Source organism: Caretta caretta, chromosome 8, assembly GCF_965140235.1.
Source record: "Caretta caretta isolate rCarCar2 chromosome 8, rCarCar1.hap1, whole genome shotgun sequence".
Lineage (NCBI taxonomy): Eukaryota > Metazoa > Chordata > Testudines > Cheloniidae > Caretta > Caretta caretta.
This window is the reverse complement of record NC_134213.1, coordinates 79,177,116-79,197,930: the sequence shown is the minus strand read 5'-3', so window position 1 is coordinate 79,197,930 and position 20,815 is coordinate 79,177,116. Positions and strand designations below refer to the sequence as shown.

At 40.7% G+C, this 20,815-nt stretch overlaps 1 protein-coding gene across 7 annotated transcripts in view; it reads right to left on the bottom strand.

Annotated features, from left to right (window-relative positions):
- Positions 1 to 20,815, bottom strand: part of COL24A1 (collagen type XXIV alpha 1 chain) — a 246,903-nt gene that overhangs the window by 122,874 nt on the left and 103,214 nt on the right. For all 7 annotated transcript variants that reach the window (XR_012669701.1, XM_075131667.1, XM_075131669.1 and 4 more), the window contains 2 exons: positions 5,719 to 5,772; positions 1,271 to 1,324 (listed from right to left, as the gene is read on the bottom strand). Coding sequence is in view for 6 of the 7 variants with exons in the window: in XM_075131667.1 (XP_074987768.1) it covers positions 1,271 to 1,324; positions 5,719 to 5,772 (108 nt within the window). In the remaining variant the exon portion in view is untranslated. The remainder of the gene's footprint in view (positions 1 to 1,270; positions 1,325 to 5,718; positions 5,773 to 20,815) is intronic.

Below are 20,815 nucleotides of genomic sequence, written 5' to 3'. Positions count from 1 at the left end.
AGAATTTGTCTTGCTCTGCATGGTAAACACATAGTTATGGTTTGATTCCTGAGCAAGAAGAACAGTTCTCTTGCCTCTCCAAGCAGATGGGAATGAGTGTGGAGTCAAAAACAGACTGACAACGTCTTCTTTTCATCCCAGCTGCCAGGAGTACAGGAGAAGAAAGAGGAGACATTATAGTGTTACCAAGAGCCTCAAAATAACCATACATGACAGTGTATTGTAATGGTAGGCTTTTGAGGTTGCCGCATTACATTATGATGTTAAATCAAGATTCTGTATTATAATGTCAAGACATGATGTCATACTGTGATTATTTGATGGTTCGGTGACTCCACTTAATATGAAAGTATTTCTCCAGCTCTTGGAGGCAGAGATGCTCAACATGGAGGAGAACACAGCAGACTGAATGGAGGAAATATGGTCTGCATTTTACATGGCTTCTGATTAAACTGATATTTTTTTGTCACCATTAGTCATTTATCATTTAAAAGCACTCATGATAACTCATCATTAAATCAGCTACATAAAGCTCTAGAGCTCTACCATCAGACTCATTACCTGATTTAATGCATTTTTAAAACCTATATTTACCAGCTATCTCAACAGCACAGAACAGCAGGGCTGCCCAGAGGATTCAGGGGGCCTGGAGTCTTCGGCGGCGGGGGTCCTTCCGCTCCGGGTCTTCGGAGTATTTCGCCGAAGACATGGAGCAGAACGAACCCTCTCCGCTGCCACTGAAAACTCTCGTGGGGGCCCCTGAAAACTCTTGAGGGGGCCACTGCGGGGCCCAGGGTCTGGGGCAAATTGTCCCACCTCAGGGCAGCCCTGCAGAACAGCACATGGAGTTGGATTTAATACATATATATTTTATGCTAATGAATTAAGAATCCTTGATTAAAAAGTTTATAGGATGCAATCCTGGCCCCACTGATGTCAAAGGGAGTTCTGCCATTGAATTCAATGGGGCTAGGTTTTCACCCAATATTCTTATTCAATATTATTATTTAAAAAAACCTGCCACTGTTTAATTCTGGATTCCACATGCAACATTCTGGACCCACACTCCTTAGACACTCTACAGAGTTGTTGAAATAAATCTTATAATGAATGCACAATACTGTAAAATATCTAAAAATCTCCCAAAATGGAAACTTGAAATCCTGCATGGCAATACTGTCCATCCTGAAGCAACGTTTTCTTATACAAAAAAATTGGGTCAGATTTTTTAAAAATGTAACTTGTTGACTGGACTGTGTTTCCATCCTACCTCAATTCCTTTCGGGCCTGGGGCCCCCGGAGGCCCTCGGTCACCTAGAAGTCCCTAAATAACAAGACAACCAAAATGAGATTTTATATCTATCAATAAGCCTGTTTGTCTGGTTTCTTTCCTCTTACAATCATGCAGTGAATGAGAGGCTGAAAGCTGAGGAAGGAGACATCATTATCTGCTATTGTTCATTTCCCTTAAAAAGCCAGGAGAAAAGCTGCCCTAATTCTAACATCTGCTGTAACGCTATAGTATCTAACGAAGTTTAGCTACATCGACATTTCTAAGATTCAGACTATTTTCATTTACCTTTTGAAGGAGGAGGAGGATCAAAGTAACTGATGTTCGCAAGAGAACAGTTTATTTTTGTTACACAACATTAGTTTGAATTTGATGGGCTACTTAAAGAGGAACTGAGAAATCCCCTGTAAATCCAGGTTTTGGGTAATATTTAGGGTAATATTTGGTAATAATGAAAACTGACTTATATTAAAACTATTCTTCTCTCCACCAAACTCCTCATTTTATGTAGTTATTTCCTGAGGTCCAACACAATCCCACTTACACTACCAAAGCAGATCAGTAAATCCATCTTTTCTTATTCTTTGGTGGGATTACGATTGCTGTCAGAACACAAGCATTACAGAAATAGCTGTACAAAGTTTAGACTTTTACATTTTTACCCAGCTGCAAGCCACTTCCGAGCATTGATTCTGAAGGCAATTAGCCATGATTGAATTTGTAACAAAATCTTGGTGAGTAGCATAAGACAGAATGAAATAAAACTAAGCTTTGCTGTGTGTGTGACTCGGCACTGCTTTGGCAAGGGTGATATCCTGTCATGTCTCTAAACTTTATTTTCAGTGTTGTCCTGACAACTTAATTTTCAGTGTAGAAAATAACTTTGGAGACTGAAGACCTCTATTTATCCACACAAGAGGTACACCTTGGTAGTGGCATCACATATAATCTTCCTACACTGCCAAACCTATGGACCCAAATTCTGATCAGTTAGAGAGGGAGTTTACAAAGATTCAACCCTCAGCCAATATGTCGAGAATGCCTACTGAGACGTCAAATGTAATCCTGGCATTTGTTCTGTGGATCGGGAAGTGATTTGAGGGTATCAAATCATTTAGAACTGCCGCAAGATAGCAATGATATTCAGCCATTACAAACCTTGGCAGGATTATATCCAGTGTCCTAGAAGTGACGGACATATCCCATTGCCAACCCTGAGTCATCACATCCTCTTACAGCAACATTTGTAAAACTCCACTACTCAGACTGAGGAACTAATGGTGTTTCAGAGACCTTGGTTATCCAAGTTATAATGGTAGTAACTGGAATAAGCACTCAACCCGGCTTTATGACAAAAAAGGTCTACGTAAATATATTATTATTGTATGAGGGAAGCCAGGCTTACTTATATCAGGTAAAGCAACAAGAACAAAAAATCATCTCTTATGAAAGAGATCATTAGCCTCTGAAGAAATATTGGATGGAAAAGCTCCAACTCTCAGCGTTATTAAATTTATGAAATTTAGACTAAAGGTGCACACATTTGTCCAGCAGCTGCCTGCCTGCTTAGCACACAAAGCAACACTTCATAGAAAATGTATCGGGCCATCTCAAAATACCGAGTCTTATTAAAGTTCCCATCATTTGATTTTATCTGGAATAAAGTACGATGGAGAACTGCAGCTGGAGAGCATCTCTCTGGCAAAAGCAACAGCAAGACACTTACTCCATAAATAATACTGATCTTTAGTCGGTGAAGAAAAGTATTTCCTTAGAAAACAGAACTGTTATTTTACTATGCAATAGCAATAAATTAACAAATGCTAAGCTTTTCAGTGTCATTTAAACTCATACAATGGTGCAAATATTAGCAAATTTCTTAGTTACTGTGTGTGTTCCTAGACCGTACTTACTCAAATTTGTAAAGAACACCTCGGCCTTTAAAACTGATAATTAACTGCAGTTTCCATACCCACACTCTGAGGTTTCAGGCAATGAACAGAAAATGAAGGTAGTCTTTAGAGATGTGCCAAAATGTCTGGAAAGAATTCAGGGAGTCAGCAAATGGGGGTATCATGTATTTCCCATGTGTTCAGAACTTTCCATTCGACCCTCCCTTACAGGATTAATAGAACTCTTAATAGCCATTTATAGGAGGTATGCTACCCAAACAAAACATGAATGAGCAGAGGAAGGAAGCTCGCAACTATTTCCATGGTACAACATGTATTGCTAGAGAAACCATTATGATATTTATATAGTGAGCAGGTCTGCCTTACTTTTTACTCTGGCTCTTGTAACATGCAGCCAAAAGTATTTGCAAGAGTGACACAACGAACAAACAACAGAAAGATATTTCAGAACTTCCCAAACTAAAACACTCCTCTTTTTATTAGTTATTATGCAAGTGCCTCATTTTTATGAACATTGGATCAAGATCAATACCTTCTAAGATATTGCTTCCAAGATGAATAATGTGTTGTGGACCAAACTATGTAATGTATCTTTCGTGCATTATTCTAGGAGTTCATATTTGTTAATTACTGTAGTAATTTGGATAAAATGGCCATCCCAAAGTTCTACTGGTCTTCAGAGACAGGTATATCATGTTTGCATATCTTACACTCTATCATGATGGTTGGTTTCTCTTATGTTAAAATATAAAGACTACGCCACCTTCCTGGCACTTTGTGCAGATTTTGTCTCTGAGGAAGCACAGAACAGAAGAATGAGGAAAAGAGCAGTTTGGTGAAAACAGTGTTCTAAAAATAAAGACTAAATGAGACTCTTCAAAACTGCAGTGAACACAAGACCACTGGGCATCCTAAAGGCAAACATTTCCAGTTTCATGTAGCCCTGCTCTCTAGGTATTAGGAGCAGTGCAAAGGCTATTCCACTTTGGTAACACTCCATCTCCAATGTAAGTCACCAATTCTCTTTGATTAGACCTGGCTGTCCAAGCTTTTTGTCTTCGCGAGCCCATGTGCTGGAGAGACCACAATGTCTTGTATAGTTATGGAATTCTTGTTATATTAAATGAACTCTGGAATCTTAAATACTGCGGGCTATCTCTTAGCATTTCTGTTGGAATTTGAATGAAAGGAGATAGACTAGTATTGTATCTCTGAAACATAAATCCACAACTAATAGACCAAATTAACATTAACTTTGAACTGCATATACAGGGAAATAATATATATCACATCACTAAGAAGGGCTTTGAGCTCATTTACACTATAGATGCATTAGTTTGGATATTTAAACTGAATCTGTATTTTCTAGATCTAACTTAATTCCACTTCTCTCATGTCCACTAATGCATAGGCCTGATGTCTCGTGGAAAGATCTTAGGTTCCCTGACAATTCATTAATCTTACAAAAACATAATAATGACCACCCAACAGTATTCATATTAAACAAGCATAAATGGTAACAAATTAACTCAGCCAGCCAACAAATCAGAGCAAAAGAAAAGCTCCTCTCTAGTCATCTTTGCCTCTGGAAACATAACCTCAACCTTTCCCCCCAGCCCTGTAAAATAAATGGCTTTTGCAGCATGCCTAGAAGGTTATCATGTTTGGGGTGATGGATCAAGGCTATTTACACATTTGACAGATGTGGGAGGCAAGTGAGAGTCTGAGGTTGACCAGGTTTCCAGTAGTTGGAGTGACTATGAGATCTGAATGAAGGGATAAAAGAAGACGGTGTTTGGTTTTGTATAATTCTTACTGTTTATTAGGATGTCAGTGTTTAAAGGATATTATGGCCAACCCAGGGAACATATGAGACTCAAGCAAACAAAACTTAAGGAAACGGCTGAAGCAATGAAGGGTAACAGAGATTTAGGTAGTATTTGCATAGAAACAATACGTAAGCTCATATTTTTAAAAGCAGATGGCTAAAGGGTTAGAAAAACACTAGTGTAACTCCACTATCTAAAACAGAGTTAAGCTTTGTCTACATAGGAAAGTTGAACAAGTATAACCTAATGAGTGAATTTAAACACATACAGTCAAACTAGCACAAAGCCCTGTGTGGGCACTCTTATTCTGGTTTAAGAATGGCTTGTTTCAGTTTAGCAAAAAGTCAGTTGGGGACAGGTTTAAGCTAAATTGAAATAAAGTCACTCTTAAACCAAAATAACAGTGTCCATACAGGGGTTGCACCAGTTTAACTAAACTGGAATCAAAACAAATTCAAGTTACACCGGTGCAAATTTCCTATGTAGACAAGGCCTGTCTCCTGACTGTGAGAGGCAAGTCATGCTCAGTTCACAGTTCTTTGCTAATTTACGAGGCTGCAGTGTGACACCTATCCCCAGTCCATGGTTTTCTTTTGTATTTCTTCCCAAGAACCTCCTCTTCTCTTAGTATTGTCTCACTCTCAGTGCATTAATGACATTGCGATAAGGCTCTGTAAGTTCTTACCTTTGGACCTTCAGGGCCATTTAGTCCAGGTACACCAATATCTCCTGGAAAACCCTAAGGAGGAGAAGATAGGCAAGCTGTTCATAGCATAGGAATGTTTCCATTGTACAAAGTAAAAAAAAAATTTTTTTTTGTTTTGAATCTATTCATTTTAGAAATGTAACAAACCTGAATCACAGAAATCAAGACATGGATTTGTTTTATGAAATCCAAAACACTTTGAAGTCCAGTAAGCTGTTCTGAAAGAACTTGGCTTCATTAAACTCAATTTGACAGATGTCAGTATAGCTTTTATTTGTCTTGAACCCTTTTGTCCATTTGACAAGTTTTATTATTTAACTATAGACCCAGACTTGATCCCATTGAAATCCACAAAGGAACCTTGCTCCATCAGTTATGAATGTAAAAAAACTGTTTAAACCCCAGCACCTAATTGCTTGAGCCCCAGCACCTCTTTCATTACAAATTAAGCCCTGGGCACCACGACACAGCAGCTGTCCAGCAGCCTTTGGGAAATGAGGTTGTGGTGTCTAATGCCAGCCCTGCTTGACGGACCCCCTGAAACTTGATCGTGGCCCCCTAGAGGGCCCCGGACCTCTGGTTGAGAACCACTGATTTAGACAATGAATTCGTAGTTGTACAACAAAAAAGTGGTTTATACTATTTTACAAGAGCTCTTTATACAGAGATGTTTTTTGACATTTTATATGAAAGTCACACAAGGGGCAGGAAAGTCCGATATAAATTTCCCACAGCCACCTTAACTCTGCTTCATTTTACAAAGGAAATGAACAACAAGTCTTTTAAACAAAGCTTGTGAGTTCTTCACTGCTTTAAAGTAGAACTGCAGGAACATGTTCAGCAGGAGATTAAAAACTGGCTGCAATCTGATAAACACAAATGCTGTCCATGGACTCTTTTGCCATTTACAAGTCCTGACTGATAAAATGTAAAGGTGATGGGGGGTGTGACGCAGAAACCTAGATAAGCAGACAGACAGAGTTTAATTTATGAAATCCGATGAGACTGTAGTCCATATCAGTGTGGCTACAGGACAATGATGTTTAGTGGTATTCACTGAATTCTCAGGTGATCATTCCATTTTAGAACAAACTAGGCCCAAGCCAACTTAACTTTTTAAAATTGAACAAGATCAGACTTTTTCACACTGGTATTGCCATCTGTTCTCAAGTAGGAACTGCTGCTAGTACTGTGACACTGATACTTTATTCAGCACAGGATGCACTTATTCATCTGCCAAAATATTATTTGATTTTGTTGTTCCATTACTTTTCAAAGTTTACCAAACTTGGCTCAGCTGAAAAGTAAGTATGATTATTGTTGTAGAAAATGGGTGGCATTGATCAGCTCCTACCCTGAATAAAATATCTATTATTGGATCTATAACTTGATATGCCGGACTCTGACAAAGGTCCCCTTAACCCTTACCACAGGTCATTTGGTTCTAAAGATAAATAGGATAATTTGTGAGTAGGAAAATCAAATATCTACAAATGAAAATTAAGAGTATCTGGTAGGCATCTTTCTGGTATTAATGAATTTACTACACGTTCACAACATCTTTTAAAAATATCCACAGCTTTATTTGCAATACCAAATTCTTTCAGAGATGGAAACAGCACTGCTCCCTGTTATTATTTATGTCTAAATGCATGTCATCATTGAAGTTTTGAACATTTTTTAGTTTCCCCAAGTACAAAAGAAACCTATGAAAAAGTCCTAAGAGTTGAAAAATATTTCCCCATCACCTTCTGTTCCCCCAAATCAAGTAACTCAAAATACACCGAGTGGTTTTTATTAATCTTTCTGAAAATTATTCAGTATTAGCTGAGACTAAGCTATTACATTTCAACCCTAAAGGTAAATTACCAAATTCATTCTAAAGCAGAGGCAATGAAAGTGCAATCTCATCCTTAACCACATTACTGCTAGTGTAATAGTATAACAAAAGAGAATGAAATATATAGTACTTCTAGTCTTAGATGTTTGGGTTTTCCTGTGTTTACTTTTCATAAACTGCTTTTAATACGCTATAAATGAACTCAATCTGTGATGTTCACTTTTGTAACAAACCAGAAGTAAATGAGTAAATAAATCAGAAATCTAAAACATATGTTTGAGAATTATTGCTGTAACCTGTTTGTGACCCAGTTGGTTCTATGACCTTTAAAGAAACCTCTAAACTTTTAGCACTTGGATGCCGAGGGGCACAAGAACAAGCCCATTAGACAGAGTGACTGCCTGATTTACAATGAACTTTCAAAACAGAAGTTTCTGTACCAATCCTGACTCTGTACACTCTAATCTATACTAAAACATCAAAATTAATGTTTCCCTTCAAAATGGAGAAATGTTCACCAGAATAGTTGTGCAACAACACTGACATGCCTCAGATGGCACATATTATTTTATACATATGTGATAAATGCACTCAAATTGAATATTTAATATACATTATTTATATCACCCCAGATTTTTTAATTGTTCAGGTTAGAATCTAAAAAGCACATGATTACTCACTAAATTAAACTAACTAGGTCAATGCAACAATAGTTGCTATTTCACCTTTTCATACCTCTAAATGTTGCTGAATTTAGAGGCATTCAAGAATTTTAAAATGTAGTTCTTTATATCTCTCTAACTATATTGGAGGGAGGGAAGAGATTTTCAAATGCATAAATGGATAGTAACTGCTGACATGAATACAATTTCCTCTGGGTGATAAACAGCCCAGAAAATGCTGTGTTAACAAGGGTACTGGAAGAGCCATATTCCTTTTAGAAGCATTCTTACATTTTCTGTGCAGAAATCCTTCTAATTTATTTATTTACTTGGGTGTATACAAATGCTTCTAAGAGAAATTCTAAAAGCTGTATGATTAAGCTGTAAGTGTAGACAAGAGCAAACTGAAGCCAGCATTGGTTCAGCTAAACCAATCCTTGAAACTGTGCTATTTCCAGATGTCAACAAGGTGTGTGATGTGCCCAGGAACTACGGTGATGGGCACAGTAGGAATACATACAGTAACAATAATGGTACATCCAAATATTCACATATCTTCATTTTTATTTTAAAAAAAATTTCTTCTGTATCACAAAGTCTCCTTTTTCATCTTCTCCTGCTGAACACAATCTATAGGGAAAACATAGATACTATGACAGTCCTGGAAGACTGTTTTAAAGAAGTTTTCAAATTAATGCATGATTTACTAATGTAGCAGTAGGAAAGTGGTTAAACAATATTTATGACCAGTTTATCAGTAAGAACCTACATCCCTAATCTACACAAGCGTTGAGAAAACCTAACCCCACAAAAATATACAATGAATCTTAGAGCTGCATCTTGAAGCCCTTCACATTTTCAACAATGGAAGTTTTGCTGAGTAAAGACATCAGTATTAAATCCTATGGACTGGTACTGGGGAAACTATTTGAAGAAACAGATGAAATTCAGTGAGATTCCTGACTTAGAACTGTAAGAAATTATCACATAATGGCATGCACAGATTGGCTCATCAAGATATAGAGACTTATCTACTTTTGTTATGCTAAATAGGTACCTTGGTATTGGTCTTCAAATTCAAATTACAGGGGATCCAGTAATGTAATACCACAGGAATCTAGAATCTGTAAAATGTCCTCATTTAATTACATAAAATGGAAATTGGTCCTTTAATTTCTAATGTGGTTTACTGTTTTGATGGAGAGGAACAAACAGCATTGCTATTCATCAACACCAAACAGGACCACGTTGAATTAAAAGAAATGAACGAGGCTGGAACTCTTAAATTGTCTTAACAATTTTTTTTTCCTTCCAAACTCTGAGCAATGTAACTGCACTCAGTATACTCCGACCTTCAGAATTTCTGTTTACCAAGAGTTATTCAGGAGTCCACCCTCCCATGTCTACTCCCAGAATAAAAAAAAAAATCCTTTTTTTAAAATACAACTGATAATCTAGGAGGTTTATGCGTAATTTCCAGATGAAATTATTGTGTGCAAAATATGAGCAGATATTTTGACACTTCCTAGGGAAATGTAAAAAGTAGAATATCTAGACTCTGCCAATAACCAGAAGCCAAACAGCTGGTAGGTTACAGTGTACTTCTGAAATTCTGTAACAGCCAAAGAGTGTTGGACCCCTTCCATCTTAGTCACATGAGTCCTGGGAAAGAACACAATTAGGTGGATTACTGATTTAGATGGAATTCCATGAGCACCGTAGGTAAAATTTTTGGATAAAGTCCTGAGAGTAATTTTATCAGGGAAGAAGACTGTAGCCACTCAGAAGGAAGCTTTCACAGAGAGATGTAGAAGGGGGTGTGATGCCTTAGGTTTAAATGGAAGCCCCGTAAGTAAAGGAAGTACTAGGTTAAGGTCCAAAGAAGAAATGGGACCTTAATGGGTGTCTTCTCAACCCCTTTATGAATCTCAGAACCATCTGATGAGAGAAGACAGATTGGCCACTGACAGGTAGATGATATGCTGAGACTCCAACCAGGTGAATTCTCCCCGAGCTCAGAGAAACATTAAATCATTTCACTTGTAGCAGGTAACTCACAATCATAGGAATGACTTCGACTTCCTCCTCAGTGAGAGAATCTTGTCCACTTCACAAAGTAAGTATGTCTGGTGGAGTCTCCTCTGCTGACCAAAATAACCCTGAATGGAGAAGAGCAGGAACATGGGAGGCTAGACTTCTATCCAGGAGCCAGGCCTTGAAATGGGGAGACATGAGCCCCTTCAAACCGAAGATCCTACATTGTGGACTGGACTTAGCCTTGGGGAAGCCAGATCCCTGTAACCATGATAACCTGTGTACAACCATGGCTGTTGCCATTGTGTGAGAAGTGATGTTAACCACATCAAGGGCTGCTTGGAGACTCATTTTTGCTATCAGCCGCCCCTCTGTGATTGAGGTCACAAATTCTTCTCGGGAATCAGCCAGAATTTTACTGGTGAATGCAGCAATTTTCTCACAGAGACTAAAATGGTATCTTGACAGTAGGGCTTGATAATTCAGAAGAGAGAATTGTGAGCTGGCTGAGGAGTAGAATTTCCTTCCAAATAAATCTAACTTTTCTGGCTATTTCTCCTTTGGTGTTCTGTTTTGTAGCTTTCTTAATAGCTGCCATCACTGCTAGAGATGATGGGACTAGGTGGCTATAGAAATACTCAGGACCCTTGTGTTGAACCTGATATTTTCTGTTCACCTTGCAAGAGGTGGGGGACACCATTGCTGGGGTCTGCCATACCACTTGGGCAGGGTCCATTATGGCCTCCTTATGGGTAAGGCTATTTTCCCAGAGGACGGAGGTGGCAGGACATCAACCAATTTGTATGTGGACTCCTGGGCCTTTTCCATGGATATGTGCAGTGCCTCCATTACTGTTTTTAAAAGGAACCCTTTGAAACCCTTGGAACCCTTTGAAATCATTAAGTTAGGGACCCACTGCCAGGACAACTGCCTCATCTGGTGAGGACAACTGCCTTATCTGGTGAGGAATATGATAAGGTTCCCACTAGAGATGGCTCAAGCTGTGGGGGAGCCTCTTCTTCCGGTTCTGTCACTGGAAGCAGGGAGGGCTGTGGTGGTGTCGTGGCCAGAGTGGCTGTGGCTGTGGATGCTGTGAGTACATAAAGACTATCCACATAGTTGCAAGCTTCACGAGATGACCAGGGACCCCAGTATCGCCATCTGCGGGTGGGATATGGTCCTGATGGCCATGGTTGTGAAAACCAGAGGATTTGAGAGTGGTGAGAGTCCCAGTACCCACTTCTGGAGTGGTCCCCAGTGTGCCTGCAAGAGATCAAGGACTGTGGCAGAGAGGCCAGAGCAGAGAAGGTGAATTGCTAATCCATCTCTTCTGACCTTAATGAAGAGTCAGGGAGTAGAAATATATTGGATCCACAGGCAGGGTCAAGGGTCTTGGCGTCATTTAAGGCAATGGCGACGGAGACTGTGCTATTGCCTGTGGGTCCAGTAACATTAGGGAAATGAAAATTCTGGCTCTTGAAGAACTGTTAAATCCCTAAATGCCGTGAATCCCATTGTGGCCATTATGGGATATTCAAACCACCCAGTGCTGGGAACTCTGCTGGTGTTGATGTTGGTGCCGAGCACTGTGATGCTAAACTCTGTGCCACAGGTAAGACTGTAGACTCCATCGGTGATATTGTCAGTGCTGAGTACCTCGCAAGGACCGGTCTCTGAAAGATGGTGCTGTGAACAGCAAGTAAGACAATAAAGTGTGCTGCAGGCACTTTGATTAACTGCCAACTAAAAAGGAGCTGAGCATGATTTGTCCTTGTCTACACTTGCATCTAGGCCTGGTCTACACTAGGAGTTGAAGTCGAATTTAGCAGCGTTAAATCGATTTAACCCTGCACCCGTCCATACGATGAAGCCCTTTTTTTGACTTAAAGGGCTCTTAAAATTGATTTCCTTACTCCACTCCGACAAGGGGATTAGCGCTGAAATCGGCCTTGCTGGGTCAAATTTGGGGTACTGTGGACACAATTAGATGGGTATTGGCCTCCAGGAGCTATCCCAGAGTGCTCCATTGTGACCGCTCTGGACAGCACTCTCAACTCAGCACTGGCCAGGAAGACAGGAAAAGGCCTGCAAACTTTTGAATTTCATTTCCTGTTTGGCCAGCATGGCAAGCTGCAGGTGAGTGGAGAGCTCATCAGCAGGGGTGACAATGTAGAGTTCATCAGCAGAGGTGACCATGATGGAGTCCCAGAATCGCAAAAGAGCTCCAGCATGGACCGAATGGAAGGTACGGGATCTGATCGCTGTATGGGGAGAGGAATCCATGCTATCAGAACTCCGTTCCAGTTTTCGAAATACCAAAACATTTGTCAAAATCTCCCAGGGCATGAAGGACAGAGGCTATAACAGGGACCCGAAGCAGTGCCACGTGAAGCTTAAGGAGCTGAGGCAAGCCTACCAGAAAACCAGAGAGGCAAACGGCCGCTCCTGGTCAGAGCCCCAAACATGCCGCTTCTATGATGAGCTGCATGCCATTTTAGGGGGTTCAGCCACCACTACCCCAACCATGTTGTTTGACTCCTTCAATGGAGATGGAGGCAACACGGAAGCTGGTTTTGGGGACGAAGAAGATGATGATGATGGGGTTGTAGATAGCTCACAGCAAACAAGCGGAGAAACCGGTTTTCCCAACAGCCAGGAACTGTTTCTCACCCTGGACCTGGAGCCAGTACCCCCTGAACCCACCCGAGGCTGCCTCCCAGATCCACCAGACGGAGAAGGGACCTCTGGTGAGTGTACCTTTTAAAATAGTATACATGGTTTAAAAGCAAGCATGTTTAATGATTAATTTACCCTGGTATTCGCGGCTCTCCTGGATGTACTCCCAAAGCCTTTGCAAAATGTTTCTGGGGAGGGCAACCTTATTCCGTCCACCACTGTAGGACACTTTACCACACCAGGCCAGTAGCACGTACTCGGGAATCATTGTAGAACAAAGCATTGCAGTGTATGTTTGCCGGCATTCAAACAACATCCGTTCTTTATCTCTCTGTGTTATCCTCAGGAGAGTGATATCATTCATGGTCACCTGGTTGAAATTGGGTGCTTTTCTTAACGGGACATTCAGAGGTGCCCGTTTCTGCTGGGCTGTTTGCCTGTGGCTGAACAGAAATGTTCCCCGCTGTTAGCCATGGGGAGGGGCTAGGCACGCGGTGGGGGGAGGCAAAATGCGACCTTGTAACGAAAGCACATGTGCTATGTATGTAATGTTAACAGCAAGGTTTACCGTGAAAGAGTGTACCCATTGTTCTATAAAATGTGTCTTTTTAAATACCACTGTCCCTTTTTTTTTCTCCACCAGCTGCATGTGTTTCAAGGATCACAGGATCTGCTCCTTCCCAGAGGCTAGTGAAGATTAGAAGGTGAAAAAAACGCACTCGCGATGAAATGTTCTCTGAGCTCATGCTGTCCTCCCACACTGACAGAGCACAGATGAATGCATGGAGGCAAATAATGTCAGAGTGCAGGAAAGCACAAAATGACCAGGAGGAGAGGTGGCAGGCTGAAGAGAGTAAGTGGTGAACTGAAGAGAGGGCTAAAGCTGAAAGGTGGTGGCAGCGTGATGAGAGGAGGCAGGATTCAATGCTGAGGCTGCTGGAGGATCAAACTAATATGCTCCAGCGTATGGTTGAGCTGCAGCAAAGGCAGCTGGAGCACAGACTGCCACTACAGCCCCTGTGTAACCAACCGCCCTCCTCCCCAAGTTCCACAGCCTCCTCACCCAGACGCCCAAGAACGCGGTGGGTGGGCCTCCGGCCAACCAGCCACTCCACCACAGAGGATTGCCCAAGCAACAGAAGGCTGGCATTCAATAAGTTTTAAAGTTTTAAATTTTAAAGTGCTGTGTGGCCTTGTCCTTCCCTCCTCCACCACCCCTCCTGGGCTACCTTGGCACTTATTCCCCTATTTGTCTGATGAATTAATAAAGAATGCATGAATGTGAAGCAACAATTACTTTATTGCCTCTGCAAGCGGTGATCGAAGGGAGGAGGGGAGGGTGGTTAGCGTACAGGGAAGTAGAGTGAACCAGGGGCGGAGGGTTCATCAAGGAGAAACAAACAGAACTTTCACACCGTAGCCTGGCCAGTCATGAAACTGTTTTTTAAAGCTTCTCTGATGCGCACCGCGCCCTCCTGTGCTCTTCTAACCACCCTGGTGTCTGGCTGTGCATAACCAGCGGCCAGGTGATTTGCCTCAACCTCCCACCCCACCATAAACGTCTCCCCCTTACTCTCACAGATATTGTGGAGCACACAGCAAGCAGTAATAACCGTGGGAATATTGGTTTCGCTGAGGTCTAACCGAGTCAGTAAACTGCACCAGCGTGCTTTTAAACATCCAAATGCACACTCTACCACCATTCTGCACTTCCTCAGCCTGTAGTTGAACAGCTCCTGACTACTGTCCAGGCTGCCTGTGTATGGCTTCATGAGCCATGGCATTAAGGTGTAGGCTGGGTCCCCAAGGATAACTATAGGCATTTCAACATCCCCAACGGTTATTTTCTGGTCTGGGAATAAAGTTCCTTCCTGCAGCTTTTGAAACAGACCAGAGTTCCTGAAAATGCGAGCGTCATGTACCTTTCCCGGCCATCCCACGTTGATGTTGGTGAAACGTCCCCTGTGATCCACCAGTGCTTGCAGCACTATTGAAAAGAACACCTTTCGGTTTATACACTCGCTGCCTTGGTGCTCTGGTGCCAAGATAAGGATATGGGTTCCATCTATGGCCCCACCACAGTTAGGGAATCCCATTGCAGCAAAGCCATCCACTATGACCTGCACATTTCCCAGAGTCACTACCTTTGATAGCAGCAGCTCAGTGATTGCGTTGGCTACTTGGATTACAGCAGCCCCCACAGTAGATTTGCCCACTCCAAATTGATTCCCGACTGACCGGTAGCTGTCTGGCATCGCAAGCTTCCACAGGGCTATTGCAACTCGCTTCTCAACTGTGAGGGCTGCTCTCATCTTGGTATTCTTGCACCTCAGGGCAGGGGAAAGCAAGTCACAAAGTTCCATGAAAGTGTGCTTATGCATGCGAAAGTTTCGCAGCCACTGGGAATCGTCCCAGACCTGCAACACTATGCGGTCCCACCAGTCTGTGCTTTCAGAAAAATGTGCTCTCATCTCTGAGACTTCATAGGCTGGATGATGGCAATCAATTACCTAGCTTGATGAAATACTGGAAAAATCCCAAGCCTTCCTTTCCACAGAGAAGACAAAATAATTTTCCTCCACACTTATGGAGAAAATGACTCTTTCAGGAAGGGCCAACTTAGACTTATTTCCAAGATCATGGCAACTTTTGTAAGTTGTAATGTTCCCATACTTGAAAAGCTATTGGCTAGGTGAGGCTTGACCTCATCTCCCGTGATGCAGCATGGTCTCATGGTCTCTCAGGTTCAACCACCCAGGTGCATCATAAGAATCTCACAACCATGGTATATCATGTGAAATAGAGGAGAATGGGGGCATGAGACACCTGAATTACAACTCCCACAAGGCAGACAGAAAGAGAAACAGAATATTTTCACATTAACAAACAGTGATTTTGGGGACCTTTTTATTTTAAAAGAAACAAAAGCACAGAACCAACCTCTACAAATGTTTTGACCTTTTGTCCTGATTTGGGATGAAAAGAAATATCAAATATTGGAATTTCTTATGGGATAGAAATTTCAATTTTTGACCAGCCCTAGTTTGTGTAGTTTAAGTTCCCAGGACTAGGTTCTAAGGGCCAAATCCTGAGGCCCCATTTCAGTATTCATTCATTGTTTATTTAGGCAAACTCCTACTGAAGTAAATTAAAGTTTGCCTGGGTAAAGGCTGAATGTAAACTGAGTAATGACATCACAATTTGACTCTATAATTGTGAATTTTGAACATTAGGACATGGACTGTTCTTAGCTCCTGAACTTCATTGTCTGCATAATCTCAAAATATCATGTGATGAGGTGAAACGTGCATTGAAGACAACGCTTTCTCCCTTTTAGAGCTAACAATTCAAAGCAGTCAGTGATTCACTTGCAAAAGATTTGGATTTTGTTACTGTTCGCTATTATGCAAATGTGCCCCTTTTCTTTGTAATTTTGTAGCCCCAAGGATAAAACGTATAACAGCTGACTCCCATATGTGTACCTTCCTGAGAGAAGAAGCTAACAAGCTCAGACCAAAATAATGCAAAAATGAAATAAATGTTCTACTGAAGATAATGACTAATGCTCCCTTTGCTCCAGATGAAATCTATTTGTAATACTTGAAGCAGATCTTAAGCCACATCTGAAGGAAACAATAAACTCTGCTTTAAGAGCCTATTTTGGGGATCAATTAAAATAGGCTCGTGGCACAAGATTCACCTACAAATAAAATATTATTAATGCATTTGGAAACCTCTTAAAACTCATTTTAGTTTCATGCATGTTAAGAGTGACATCTCACCTACTCAATCCTGTTATAGCTATTATGCAAAAAATATGTGTTGTGTGTTAACACACACTGCTATACAAAGGCTTGCAATTAGTTTTGTGAGTAAAACAAATGTCTAGAAAAGGGAACTTTTACATGAACCATTTTAAGAGACATGAAGAGGCTGGAAAATACGTCAACTCTTCAATGGCTCAAAAAACACACTACGGTAAAGGGCCTGCTAAAAATATCTTCTGCCCTCTTAGCAGTAAATACCCTGGAATGCAGTGGATACTGGTTCAGTGGAAGCATACCCAGAAGAAAGGTTGGCCTGATGGTGCACAGTTCCCAGACTGAAAAAATGCACTTCCTAGCCAAGGGTCCTGGAGCCACCCAGAAAGTGAATGAATATGAGACCCTCTATTCTTCCCCCACCCCAACACACACACTTGTCTCTTATTCTCAGAAACTTTAAGCCACCCACTCATGGCCCTAAAGCAATCAGGAGTTACTAAAACTCTAATCTGAAGTAACTCTGTTGCACAGCTGGAGAGGAAAGACAGATTTGGTGAGTTATTTGAGGCTGGACTGCATATAAAAAGCAAAAATCTGGGTGTGTGTGTGTGAGGCCTAGTGGGTCTGTTCCTGCTCTTGCACACACTATGATAAATATTGATTACAGTGGAGGAATTGCCTGATTTACAACAGTTTACATGAGAGAAGAATCAGAGACTGTACAGGGGTGCTGGAACAATTTGTATACTGGGGGAGCTGGGAGCCATTGAACCAAACTGTAAACCCTGGATATGATGAAAGCCAGAAGGTGCTGCCGCAACCCCAGCACATCTAGTTTCAGCACCTGTGGGGCTGTATCACCCCAACTTCTATATCTCACATCTGTCCCAGCTGTGGTTTAAGTCTGAGAACAGATGTGTTCAGAAATCTCAACCATGTGAAAAAGAGCAGAGACCAGTGTGGGCTGGAACCAGTCTTTATAGGACCTCTTAGAGACTATGTCTACACTGCAGCTGGGAGGTATGTTTCTCAGGGCAGATAGACAGATTCATGCTGGCTCTGCTCAAGCTCATATGCTAAAAATAGCAGTGTGGATGTTGCTGCATGGGTGACAGCTTGGGCTAGCTACCTGAGTCCAAGGCCACCCAACTCCCTGGGTCTGAGCTCAGGAGGCTAGCTCATGCCACCGCCTGCGCTGCCATGTCCACACTGCTATTTGTAGTGCACAAACTTGAGAGGAGCGGGCACGACTCTGTCTGCCAGCATTGGGAATCACACCTCCCAGGTGCAGTGCAGACATACTGTTAGGGGAGGGGGCATGACATGTCTGAACACTCCAATAACGCAGTGGAAGCAGTGAAAGCGCTCCTCCTTCACGTGCCAGCTAGCTTTCTTTGAATCTTTGAGAAAAAATGCTACCTGAGATGTACTGGCAGGGCATAGCAGGGAGATCTGCACTGCTACTGCCCATACTGTATGTTTATGGTCTAGTTACGTCAAAATAACAACTTGCCAGGGAATTCAAGTCACTTTTAAAAACAAAAATAAGATGGGAAAAATAAAACACAATCCTCATTTTTAAGCAGGGTTATCCTAATTTTTAAGCAGGGTTTTTGTTTTGTTTTGTTTTTTTGCCTTCTACTTGGCATTCACATTCCTCTAAAGATTGTGGAATACAGCTGTCCCGCCCTTATTTGCATCTCATATTTCACCATATGGTGACCATGTTTATAAGTGTTCATCGTACAGACAAAGCTCATTTTATCTCACGTCAACCTGACCGGCATAAGAAAGGCTCAGGGATGCATAACTATGGAGTGTTAAACGTGGTATTTGTTCAGTCAAATTTTCAAAGACAAACACTTGGTCATTCCACAGTGTTGTTTACATAACAAGACAAAGATTTTCTTCTGAGGGCTCTGTTCCCCCTGAGCAACAGGAAATGCTTGCTTGCTTGGTCACTAATCCTGTTAACAATGCGTCTAGAGCATGACATGGTATACAATATCATGCAGGTATGCATTCTTTTGCATCAAAAGAACTGTTACTATCATGAGAGGAACTCAAATCCATGACATACTCTATTAATGACATTATATTGAACAAACCAATTCCCTTCTTTAAACAACATAAATCATGTTCAAAAAGGATTAATTTCATGCAATGAGCAGTCTCTTAATTTAGCATTTTCCCCTACTTTAAGGTGAGATTTCCTTGAACATCACTATGTAAAAAATGGCATCTTCCTACCCAGCAGATCTGGTCCCTCTGTATTTCTATGTACTTAAGGGACAATCTTTGAACCACTTTTAAATCCTATTAAAACTGCAAAGCCAAAACAGCTATGGGAGGTTGGTTTTTTTCTACCTTGCATATCATCTACAGATTTTAAAAAAATAATCCAAATGCAGGGCCAAATTCTATCTTTATTCACATCTGCACAACTCTACTGAAAACAAGAGTTGCATGGGCATAACTGAAGGCAGAATTTGGTCTATAGAATCTTTACTACTGGCGATGTAGCATGAAACAGAAAGAATCTGTCTGGACTTGCATATTTTAGGCTCACTTTGCAGGACTGGCATTTAGAAAAACGACTTTTTCTTGCAAACTCAACATTTTTGTCCAGAGTCACTGAGAGGGATGGTCAACATGGAACCTCACAATGCAATTTTTAGAGTTACTTTTCAGGGATAACCTCATTTTAAAGAAATAAAAGGGTAAAAGAGCCTTCAAGTATAAAATGCAAACTTTTATACAATTTCAGTAAGGAAATTTTAACTAAAATTAAACTTCTGAGGAATCTATTTACACAAAATTTCAGTGGTATAGAAAGGTCTGATAAAGCATATGTTAAAACCTTATCGTTTCCGCAAAGTGAGGAAGACTGTGTCCCCATATAATACATGATTGAAATTCTACTTATATCTTTGCTACTTTTAGAGAGTTATTTTTAACACACATACACACAATGTGCTATTGTGATCTCTAATGTGATACCACCAGGTGTTTTACATCCCATATTAGGTTTTGCATTAAAAATTAAAAAGGAAAACACTAATATTAATTTAAAAATTTAAATGTATTATAGGCAGAGCAGGTACTATCACCTGTTAAGGTTGCCTTATAGCCCCATTATAAGACCCCGTTTTTGATTGTTTATAACTTTGCTGAATTTTAGCTGTCCAGGCTGACATTTTAGATGCCAGATGTTTGTTTGTTTGTTTTTTAATTTCAACAAAAACGGTTCAACTGTGTCTGAGAATGAGGCTAGTGAAAAATACATTGTTTTGCCCAGGTTAAAAAATCCTGGTGACTTTTTCTTTGAAAAGACCACCTTCACAATGCTTTGAAGCAGAGGGCTCAAATTGGTAGGGGTGGGACCTTCTGTCAGGGAAGTGCATTTTGACATACCTGTGAAAATCTGCCCAAATTTAGCCTAGTTACAATTCTTTGAAAAATTGCTTGCTCATTACTTTTAGTAGGTAAAATCTCTGAAGATTCCCTCCTTATCGTGCAAGCTTGAGCTCTTCCAGCTCCTATCGGGACCAGATTGTTCATATGCTACCTCCACAGAGTGACTGAGTGCGCTCTATCCCTTCATGGTTCCGATATTTGACCCTTACTTCAATGGGACTTCTCATGTAAATGAAGCTACTAATATTCACAGGTCTCATATTAGGGCTAGAAGCTAACTGCAGCATCTCAGATAGCACTATGTAAAAACTGAAAGCAAATGCTAACTTTTAAAGACAGCCTCTGTACAGTTATGAAAAACTAAGTTAATATGTTCTTAAAATACACTTTCAGTTTATAATTGCAAATGTGTTATTTAAGTTGACAATGGTCATTTAATAAACGTTATCATCATTAGCAAGTTTAGCGTATTTTACAAATATACACATATATTAAAGATTATAAAGATTTTTGAATAAATCTGTTGGAAAAAGTTAGCTGGTTAAGAAAATAATCTGAATTGTTGCTTTCTTCTGTCCAGAAAATGGCGTGGCTTTCCTGTGTAGTCTGAAACATTCAGTCTACATGTTGTGACTCAAGATGCAAATGCCAAAAACACCCAGATGTAATATCTCAAAGATTTA